Source organism: Copadichromis virginalis, linkage group LG22 (assembly GCF_057382275.1).
Source record: "Copadichromis virginalis isolate Kocher_CV1m ecotype Utaka linkage group LG22, C_Virginalis_male_GT1.1, whole genome shotgun sequence".
Taxonomy (NCBI): Eukaryota; Metazoa; Chordata; class Actinopteri; order Cichliformes; family Cichlidae; genus Copadichromis; species Copadichromis virginalis.
Genome location: NC_140638.1, coordinates 25,865,295 through 25,876,788, shown reverse-complemented (window position 1 = coordinate 25,876,788; position 11,494 = coordinate 25,865,295). Strand labels below are relative to the sequence as shown.

The window sequence follows — 11,494 nt, the reverse complement described above, 5'->3', positions numbered from 1 at the left end:
TGTATCGTGAGTGTAATTTCAAATAAAATAAAACTCAGAAGCGTCTGTGTGTTGTATTCTTCTTCTTATTATTATTATTATTATCATCATCATCATTATTATGATTATGCTTCATTTTTATGTACTGGGGTATCAATGACCCCCACGCTGCCGCAGCAGCTTCTGTGCGTGGCCCCCAAGTGCTACATTTTCTTTCCCGATCCCCTGACGAACCCATTAGAATCGCTCTGGGGCACTCTTCGACCCCAAATGATCGTTCTGGTTTTTTTTTCATTTTCATTCACCTGTCTCTACTGAGGGTGGGGTACTTTGGGACCCCCGGGGTCTGGGGCTGCCCCGAAGAGGAGCACAAGGGTTAAAGCCGGTCAGAGCGGACATGCTCCATTTTGCGTAACTATTTTTAAATCCCGGTAGCACTGCAACCACGTAAGCTAACGCAATAATTTTTTTTACATATGAAACCGGAGGAGTTGTACTTACATCTTATGCCATCAGCTTGTCCTAGGTCACAGTTTCCTTCCACATATAGCTTTGCAGAAACTGCATAAAAATCACTTGCAGCAACAAAAACATAATATTCCAGAAACACGCTTTGCCGATCCGATCAGCTGTTTGTAACACTTCCTACGTCCATCAGCGTGAACTGTCGCATGTCCGCCATGACCTGCCCGAAACCGGAAGAGACGTCATTTTGCGGAAATGTAGTTTTTTACCATCAGGACCTTATGAGCCTATATTTGTGTTTTTAAAAGTTATGTTTGAGTTTATGACTTTCTGTGTCATTTCTGGGATGCTTAGGACTCATATTGCACTGCTGGAAATAGTTTATTTTGATGCATATGCTGTTATTTTGCAAATTTGCATTATAATATTTATTTTCGTTTTTCCTGCAGTGTATAAAAATTGGTGTATTTCAAAAATAAAACTATGAAGACACTTAAAATAAATTTCCTGTGGTGGGAAACTAGTTTGTGCAACTTTTTTGTATTTACAGTTTTGAGGGATAAGCCTCTTAAATTTCTCTGACTACAAATATATGTTAAAAAAACAAAAACAATTTTCAATTTTTTTGTAGTTTATTGCACTTTTTTGCTATTTGTGTAATTACTGTGCACCTAATGCAGACATATTATTAAAGCTTGGGCTATAATGGTTGTATTGATGTATAGCAACTTGAAATGCTCCCAAAAATGGCTCCACAGCATGAAAAAATATAATATAAGCTCTGGCGGACTTGGTTCTATGGTAGGTCTTAAAGGGTTAATTAAGGACACATTTAAATGCCATCTGCGGCTTTGAGGAATCTGTAAAATATTTCCAAGACATAGAAAAATTGGCACATGATCCGAGAATACTATATTACCAATACTTGAATCTATAGAGTTATTCACTAAGGCTTCAGAAATAAGAAAGTAGTCGATTCTAGTATAAACATTATGAGGCGGAGAGTAAAAGGAATATTCCCTGCCTTCTGGATGCATTGTCCGCCAAACATCATTCAGACCTAAACCTGAGGTCATCTGCCTTATGGCAACTACAGATTTACTCTCTGTGCCTGTCCTAGGAAGTGATCTATCTAGGTCTTGATCCAGTATATGATTAAAATCTCCTCCTACCACTATTTGTGCACCTTCTAATTCCAAAAGATACTGTGACAGGTTGTGAAAAAAGGTGAGTATGTCCGCATTAGGTGCATAGATATTACATAAAATTATTGGTGTGTCCAGTAGTTGTCCATAAACCAATATAAATCTACCTTCCTTATCTGTTATTACTTTTGTTTCAGTAAAGCTAACTGCTTTATGAATCAGAACCGACACTCCCCTACTTTTACCAGTTCCAGGACTGGAAAAGACTTTACCTACCCAGGAACATTTAAGTTTTAAGGCTTCTGACTTACACGTGTGCATTTCTTGAATAAAGGCTATATCAACTCTTGATAACTTTAGATATGTTAATATTTTCTTCCTCTTAATCCCGTTATTCAACCCCTTAACATTCCAGCTGGCTATTTTGAAATCTGTGTCTATCCATGTTATATGTTGTCTCCTTGACCTGGAGACAACATATAAGATGACACTGCCGTGGACCTCAACCTGCAGGCTTTGTGTTACCCGTCTCTTTATACAGGAGCATGTAGGGGTGGACTGCCTTTTTATTTGATTACCCTTTTCTCATGTTTTTCTTAGTTAGGGAGATAAGACATTGTCATTTGGTTTTATTCTTTTCATAAATAAGTTTTGTACATCCTTTAGATACGGTCCCTTTTGTTTGTTGTTTTGGGGTCCACCCCGAAGCTATAGTTCGCTCCTTTCCTTTGTTAGAATTCAATCACTGTGAAAAAAAATCACCATCAAAATTGTACTGGTTGTGTGATGTGCTGCTTGGGGTCAGACAGGGGTGGATCACCCTCATATTATGGTCTGGCCACCCTTAGAAAGGCCATAACACTAAAATGAAAATTAAAACTAGACTTATAACTGGCTGGTGTCCTTACCAGTGACCTTGGGTCTGAACTGTGGGCTCCTCTTTCCAGGTGTTCGTACTGCCTGAGTGGGACCAAGATGTGCTGTCTTGCCTCTTTTGGGTTTTCTGCATGTTTCTGGCTCAACATGCAAGTATCCACTTCTTGACGTTCGCTGTTGGTTGCAGCCACTTGAGGTTTTTGGGCTCATTTGGGTTCTCAACACTGGGTGACTTTGATGGGAGTGAAAGCATCCTCACAACATAAATCACCACACTACCTGCTTTTGTTTCAGATTTTTTCTTTATCCTTGTTAACATGTTTGGGTACTGGGTTTACCTGTAATGCATTTTGTGCTCCAAAAGCTGTTATTTTGTGCAGCTGTGCTCCAAAAGCTGTTAGCATGACCTTTTTTATCATTAGATTGTGCCACACCAGCACCTGAGAGAAAAGCTTTGAGTTTGATTTTGTGTTTTGCAGGCACTCAGGAGAATAAGTCATGATGTTTCTTGTGTTTGTCATGTTAGTATCTCAGTGCTTGTCAATCACCAGTCAACAGTGTCACCACTGTGAACAACATCCTTCGACTGTTCGAGCCAAAACCTTGGAGAAGTCCCTGCAGCCGCTTCAAAACTCATCACTGAGCTCGATCTCTCTTTTAACACGCTGGAGACAACAATGAAAGATGACTTTCTTTCAGATGCTGCTTTGACGGCTTTGTTCGTGAATAACAACAGAATCAAAACCATCCATGAAGAGACATTTCACCCGCTGATTAATTTGGAGAAACTGGACTTCCACAAACCAGTTGGAGACTTTGTCCTCTGGATGGTTTCAGAACCTGATTTCTCTCCACTAGTTCAATCTTTTGGGAAACAAATATACAACACTGGGTCCGGGAAACCTTTTCCTGCCACTGAGGAGCTTGAAGACCCTCCATTTTTGAGGAGCTTTCCTTCAGTCTGTCAGTGAAAGGGATTTTGTTGAACCTTGAAACTGCCGTGACCCTGTCCAAAGACCAGCTGGCCACCTGGCCGGGTCAGTCATGGATATTCACAAATACCCCATAGTACTGGTGGAAAAGACATATCGAGGGAAAATCCATGTTCAGACCATGTTCAGTGTGTCGTGACACTTGCACGATGGAAGAACACACCCACTTGTTGGTGCCAGAAGAGCCACTGAGAAATTATTGTTTTAGCTGGCTCATTACAAGTCGATGGCTGCTCACCTGGAGTAGGATAAAACTCTGGAGCGAATAATTGCCCGATTTTACTGGACAGGAAACTGTTTTAGACTTAGAGCTTTTTATTGTCATTGTGCAGTTTCTTGCACAGTGAAATTGGGTAAGTGGAGAGCATAGAGCCGCTGTATCTGTGCGCACCACCATCTTGCATTTTTTGCATGTTTGGCTGGTGTCACTTTTGGACTTTGCTACCTGTAGCTAAACATTTGCAGCTAAATCATTTATTTAAAAGCAGAAGCTGCAACTGATCGAGGGAATATTTGTCTGAAAACTTAAACTGAACTCCAAGGGTACCATTGCTCCAGCTCACCATCTTTACCTGAGTGAATCAGTTTGTTGAACAATCTAAATGATTCAGAAACTTCTGTGACATCAACTTAACTAAGGCTCATTACAAGATTCACAAAACACTGCTGAATACTTTTAATATTTTTTTATTAGTTATTTTTGTTTTTGTTGTTATTTTGATTTTAATAAAACAAAATAAAATAAAGAATTAAATCATTTCTTTGTTTTTTTTTTAAATTTAATTTATTTTACAAATAAATTAATAATAATATTAATAATAATAACAACAAATTAGTGCTGTCAGCGTTAACGTCATTTTACCTAATGACGTTAACGCTGACAGCACTAATTTGTTGTTCCCAGAGAGCAAGCCAAACACTGGTCCAGAAAAGGACGATCTCTAGTAGATTTTGTTTTAACCTCCTAGGACCTGGTGTCCACATATGTAGACATAACATTTTGGGTTGTCTAGACCAAAATACAAAATTTTGCTCTTCAAAAACCTGATATCCACTTATGAGGGAGGACATGACACTGCCACTGTTCAATCGAAATTTAAAATGAATGTCCTCATATGTGGATCTCATTCTTTTGAGAAACAAAAAAAAGATAGCCTGATTCTGATGTCTTGGTTTTTACCTTCATCGGGTCCCAATCAACCTAAATGGCACAGAGGAATTAAAAATGCATGCCATGAAAGTTCAGGTCTTAGGAGGTTAAAAATGTCCCTGCTGATGAGACCAGTGAATGTGGGGCGACGGTGGCAAGAAAAAACTCCCTCCTGGAGGAAGAAATCTTGGGAGGACCAGGCTCTCTGGCAGGACCCTCCCTCCTGAGGGCAATACTTACCTATACTTGTCCTCCAGTGTGCGATGGTGGGCTGGGACGACTGCTTTTCCTTCTCAGCATGATGATGACCTTAACTTCCTTCCTTCCTTCCATTTCCTGTTTCAGAACTGAGAATGAAGACAAAACTGGTTAACAAGGTAACAGGACATTTAAAAATTCTCTCACTTCAGGATGAGATGCTGTGTCTTCTTACGTTTCTCTTGTAAAACAGGATGTAGGCCGACTGCTGCTGTTCCTCACAAACTGCAGATCCAGTTGTGTGGAGCACCTGTGCGTCATTATAGGTGAGCCAGCGATCTGATGTAGAGTGCTGACTCTCCTCAGGATGGACAGAACTACAGATGTAGTGTCCTGAAATCACATTAAGACAAATGAATCCAACTTCTGGAAGTCAACTGATTCAAGCAAACAGTGATTTTGACTTAGTGCTTCTTAGAACATCAAAAGCTTTTGTGTGTGAGTCCTTCACTGAAAAGTAGCAAGTTTCATTTTCTGTTTGTCACAAGTCTGTTGTTTTACCTGACTCTGTGCCTCCATAATGACTGATGATGCTGCAAAGACTATAACAGCCACCACCCTGAGAAGGAACAAATCCAAAGAGTGTTAGTTTCATAAAGTCTCACATCAGTGCCATAATTAAGCTGATTTGCTGAGGCTACGTCCACACTAATGCGTTTTCGTTTGAAAACGCATCGTTTTCTCTCCGCTTTGACCTCCCGTCCACACCGAGACGGCGTTTTCCTCAAGGAAAAACACAGCATCTTGAAAACGCTCTCGAAAACGCATACATTTCAAAACGGAGTTGTCCCATCGCAGTGTGGACACTCGAAAACGCAGACTTTCTAAAACGATGACGCATTTTGGTCATGTGATGCAGTCATGTGAGCAATTAAACAAAGATAAGCCGAGTGCATTAGACAGCAGTTGTTTTGATTGCTCTCAACTTTGACAGCCCTAAAAAAGATTAATATCAGTTTGTACATGCTCCGGATAGCTTTTCTTCAAATTCTGTAATTCTCACTCACTTTTGCGCATGCGCAGGACTGGAACGTAAGCGTTTTCGGCCGTTTCAATGCAGACGCACAACTATTTGAAAATGACTGAAAACGCCAGTGTGGACACGGAGTTTTCAAATCTATCCGGGCTAGTGTGGACGTAGCCTGAGACGTTCTGCAGTCTGTTTTTACCTGATTGGATGGCACCACCAAGTCCCTCTGCAGCCTGACGGGGTCATCCACCTTCTTAATCTTGTAGGTTTGTGTAAAGCCAAACCTCTTCAGATGCAAGATCAGAACTCTGGCAGAAAAGAAAAAAAACACAAACAAGGTAGAAAATAAGAAGAATGAGTGTCAAACACAAACAGAAGATGGGAGAAAACGACTGCTCAAGTATTGTCTCGAAGAACTCTGATATTTGATGCGCCACAGTTTGGAAACCTGGTCAGTCGATCAATTCTGATGTGACCTTACTCACCTTGGCAGTGTATCAAAAGACGACTTCAGTTCTGAGGCCGTCCCTCCACAATCACAGCGAAATTCTATTTCTTGTTCCTGAACAACAGCACAGAGAAAACAGGCTTTATGGTAGAAAGAAATCTCAACATATGCACACACACATGCACACAAACACTAACAAAAAAGGTGTGTTAAGATCGCTGATACGACAACTCTATTGGAATTTGTGATCTTACCTTCAAGTATGTCTCTAACATGTTTATAATAGACCCCTCTGGAACAAGGTCTAGAGACAAGCTGGTGAATTCCTCTTGCTGTGATGAGTGGTGACCGCAGCTACACATTTCAGGAGTAACGTAGTTAAAGTAAAGATCAGGTACGTGGAAAAGAGGTATATGAAAATATTGCAACCAGCTCTGCGTTTCTGAAAGACAGGCTTACCTCTTGCATGTCCTCATGTTTTCCATTTTAAAAATGTGATGGTCTTCTACTGGGCAGCTATAACTTTGGCCCAGGAGAGCTGCGTTCCTCTCCAGGTGAGGTGTGAGCCTTTTGACCTCATCAAGGAATAATGTTAGGAATTCATGAGCGTCCTGAAAGAAAAGCAGAGAGATTTAAAACAGTACATCAAAATCAGAAGGTAAAGCAAAAAACGAAATGTCCAAATAGCTGACGCACTTTCTGTGCACTGCCGGTGTATTCAGGAGCTTGACTGCTGAATGCCTTCTTAAAAGCTCTTAGGTGGTGATCTTTAAGGCCATAATCTGTTGACTCGTGACAGTCCCTGACATCAATAAGCCTTCTGTAGAAAGGAAGGGTAAACAGACATTTCTGCTGTTAGATCTCTTTGTTCTTCAGGTTTTTGAAGAAAGTAGAAGGTTGACGTAGCGCACCTTAAGAGCTGAGCTTCTGGATCTGTGCTCCACAAAACCCCCTGACGCCTGATGTCTCTTATGAACTCCTCAATGTTGAGGAGGCTCTGCAGGCAGGAGTTCATGTAGCAGGTGTTTCCGATGTTTGGAAACCTGACACACACGCGCAACGTTTACAGTATCAGTGTAAAATAATTCATTTTCTCCACTTTGACAAAGTGAGTCTTTGTGCACCACGTGTACTCACCCGAAGCAGTCTATAGTCCCAGTTTGACTTTCTATTTTTTTCCCACCGCATGCTACACTGCTCCAAAAAGGTAAAAACACAAACACAAAATTAGGAAAGATGTCAAGATTCTGAGCAGTGTATGCGCATGTATGCATGAGCTTTGAAGTTGAAACATTTTGGAGGACGTCCAAAAGTAGTAAAAAAGATGTAAATACACAAGGTGGAAGAAAAATGCCAATAAAAGGGAAATAAAACAGCTCCAACTAAACCACTGCTATAAATATCTCCAGCAGCATTAAAGAGCGGCGCATTTCTTTACCTCTGATGAGACGTAGAAGGAATTTCCTTCTCTGCCACGTTTTGTTTGTGTAATTTCTGTTTAGAAACAAGAAAACCAACATCAGTAATGGCATAAAACAAACATACCAAGGGAGTCTCTCCATGAAAAGTGTCCAGTTAGAAAATTTGGTATTATTTCATATTATTTATCACTTCAGTGAGCTGTCAGCTCATGAAGCAGATATATAGGAATATCTTTAAATAAATTAAAAACAATTTATTCATGCTTTAAATTGAGTTTTAAAGTTTGTTCTATGAAATACAAAATCCTTCATTTGGTTTTGATCAAAATTCAGTTTTTACAGAAATCATCCATCAAGCTTCATTAAAAGATTCAAAAATGCTTATTTACCATAAAAAATATTTAGAGAAACATCCTGCAAGTCTCTTCAAACTTACCTTTCTGTGAAAAAAAAAACGTTTAAACATCTTTGAACTTAATTTGAGGACATGGATGTGCTAAATTGCTCTTAATTCTTCGCATTTAACTGTGATGAGTAAATGCTTGATGACAGTGACTCTTTCCATAAAACATACCTTCCAGAATTTAAAAAGAAACCAGCGACACTTTTTTTGTGTCTTCACAGTGTTGCTCTCTGCCTCTGCATCGCTGTCAGTTTGCTGCAGAGGACGAACAAACATAAGTTTATTAAAAAAGTAAAGTCACTTTAAATTAACAAGTGCAATTTAAAGAGAATGTGCATTTCATATGTTTCGTGTAAAAGCAAACCGAGGAACAGCAGAGGTGTCTCCATTTTCTCTTCTTCTTTTGACCATTTTCAGCAACACAAGCATCCGGGATGCTGATGAGGACAAAAGTGTAAATGTTATTTTTCAAAGTGGAAATTTTTAACAAGGAGTACATGCTGGAGATTGCAGATAAAAATTAATAACTGTAATGGAACAAAATCATGTATTTTGTACATTTACACTCTACATTTTCAAACGCTAATCTCTGAATCAATAGAAATTATAGACAAGACTAGAAGTAGTAAAAAAGATGTAAATGCAAAACACCAATAAAAGGGAAATAAAAGAGCTCCAACTAAACCACTGCTATAAATATCTCCAGCAGCATTAAAGAGCGGCGCATTTCTTTACCTCTGATGAGACGTAGAAGGAATTTCCTTCTCTGCCACGTTTTGTTTGTGTGATTTCTGTTTAGAAACAAGAAAAGCAACATCAGTAATGGCATAAAACAAAGTATATGGTAAGAAAATACAATATCCTTCATTTGGATTCAAAATTCAGTTTTTACAGAAATCATCCAAGAAGCTTCCTTAAAAGTTTCAAAAATGCTTATTTACCATAAGAAAACATTCAGAGAAATGTGCTGCGAGTCTCTTCAAACTTACCTTTCTGTGAAAAAGAAGTTTAAACATCTTTGGACTTGATGTGATCGCAGCCAAAATCTCCTCAGCTTTGCAAAAGTTCAACTGAAAACAAGCAGTCAAAGGTTGTATATTTATAAACTTTCAGCATAGAACGTTCATACCCTGAACAGCAAACATCAGCATTATGATGTATGGGGCTCATTTGCATATTTTGGAATGTATGCTCATTTGAACTGTATGGTGCTCGTCTCCAAGCAACTGCTACAAAATACAGGTCAAGTCAAGTGGCTTTTATTGTCATTTTAACCACGTGCAGAGGTACTGTACAGAGTGAAATGAGACCGCGTTCCTCCGAGACCCTGGTGCTATATATGACATATACGGACAAACCCAGGACTACATAAAGTGCAGTGTGCATAAATTGCAAAAATAAACAAGACAAAACAGTGCAAAACTAGACAGAACAGGACGATACAGACACAAGACAATGGAAATGTGCAAAATGCTGAGTATTGTGCAAAAGTAACTTGGTGTCTGTATGTATGTGTATGAGTGTGAGATACTGCAGATAAGTGCTTGGTAGTGACATGTGTGAAGGTGTGCGTGTGCCAGTGCAGTCACTGAGTGTTCAGGGGTCTGACGGCTTGTGGGAAGAAACTTTTCCGTAGTTTGGTAGCGAGGGCCCGGATGTTCTGGGACCTCTTTCCAGAAGGCAGCAGGGTGAAGAGTGTGTTTGAAGGCTGTGTGGGGTCCTCCAGCAAGCGGGTGTTATAAGGAGGGGAGAGGGACTCCAATGATCTTCTCAGCTGCTCTCACAATCCGTTGTAGGATACTGCGATCTAATACGCTGCAGTTACCATACCAGACAGTGATGCAGCTACTTAGGATGCTCTTGTTAGTCCCACTGTAAAAGGTGGTGAGAATGGATGGTGGGAGATGGGCTTTCCTCAGCTTCTGCTTGAAGTAGAGACGCTGCTGGGCCTTCTTGGTTATGGAGCTGGTGTTGAGGGAGCAGGAGAGGTTCTCCGCCAGGTGGACACCAAGAAATCTGGTGCTCTTGACGACCTCCACAGAGGATCCATTCATGTTAAGTGGGCAGTGATCCCACTGTGCTCTCCTGAAGTCAACAATCTCTTTTGTTTTGTCCACGTTCACAGACAGGTTGTTGACTCTACACCTCTACAGATGGCCCGCAGTGCAACCCTTCAGCTTCCTACTAGATTCACCTATATACAAATTTAAAGACCTAGGAGACTTACTTCTCGTCACAGAGTTGTAGCATTCACAAGATTTTCAGAAAACTTGAACTCAAGGTCAAGGTCACTGATATTCAAACTGACCCCAGAACTTTAGTAGATGCACCAATGGTATCAATTCAAAATCCTACGCTTCTCGTTCCATTTTTATTTCACTATCTGTAACTAAGACAAATAAACAGTATTTGAGACACAAGTCACTATTAAAGTGGTTAGTGAGACTCCACATCTGATAACAGTATAACACACTGCTTATTTATGTAAAATTGTCATCAATAAATGTGTTCAAAACAGAAGCTACACTGGCTTTAAAAGTTTTTGTTAACTCTGACTACCTGTCTGCTCTTACCTGTTTCTTTTGCTCTCTGCTGTCTTCATCCTCCATCCAACTCTACATTGTATTGTTAGGGATGACATGATGAAACTGAAGGGTGTCTGGGCACCGAAAAAAGAAAAGAAGAGAGATTGGATTAGGCTGCAGCTGGCGTGCCATTCTCTCACTTCAGGATGAGATGCTGTGTCTTCTTACGTTTCTCTTGTAAAACAGGATGTAGGCTGAGTGCTGCTGTTCCTCACAAGCTGCAGATCCAGTTGTGTGCAGCACCTGTGCGTCATTATAGGTGAGCCAAGGATCTGATGTAGAGTGTGGACTCTCCTCGGGACGGACAGAATTACAGATGCAGCAGCTGTTTCCGATGTATGGAAACCTGACATACAAACAAAAGTTTACAGTATCAGTGTAAAATAATTCATTTTGTCCAGGTTGAGAAGGTGAGATTTGGTCCTTGTGCACCACGTGTACTCACCTGAAGCTGTCTGTAGTCTGAATTTTATTTTCCATTATTTATCCACCGCCCAAATGTTTCACTGCGCTACTGCAAAAAGGTAAAAACACAAACACACAATTAGACACTGAGCACTGGATGTGCATGCATGCATGAGCTTTGAAGTTTAAACTTTTTTTTATCATCAACAATTTTTATTTATTTCATTTTAAACTTCAATAACAGAGCTTAAGGATAACTACATAAATAAATAGTTTAAAAACAAACAAACAAAAACAACAGAACAACAACAAAAAACAAAACAAAGGGAAGTTATCCTATTCTTTCTTCGCACACCAATTCCCACACCACCACTCTGTCATTACTCCTCTGTTCTTC

The 11,494-nt window shown here is 40.0% G+C and overlaps 1 protein-coding gene across 1 annotated transcript; it reads right to left on the bottom strand.

Annotated features, from left to right (window-relative positions):
* Nucleotides 1–4,333: 4,333 nt before the first annotated feature.
* On the bottom strand, nt 4,334–10,799 carry LOC146683478 (ubiquitin carboxyl-terminal hydrolase 37-like). Its single transcript, XM_085445708.1, has 16 exons — nt 10,681–10,799; nt 9,097–9,177; nt 8,843–8,898; nt 8,472–8,544; nt 8,279–8,362; nt 7,722–7,777; nt 7,421–7,477; nt 7,195–7,326; nt 6,980–7,103; nt 6,743–6,894; nt 6,538–6,637; nt 6,321–6,397; nt 6,035–6,143; nt 5,367–5,424; nt 5,041–5,198; nt 4,334–4,954 (listed from the first exon to the last, which is right to left on the bottom strand). The coding sequence occupies exons 1-16, from the start codon at nt 10,714–10,716 to the stop codon at nt 4,949–4,951; spliced, it is 1,359 nt and encodes a 452-aa protein (XP_085301834.1). The 5' UTR covers nt 10,717–10,799; the 3' UTR covers nt 4,334–4,948.
* Between the last annotated feature and the right edge of the window lie 695 nt (nt 10,800–11,494).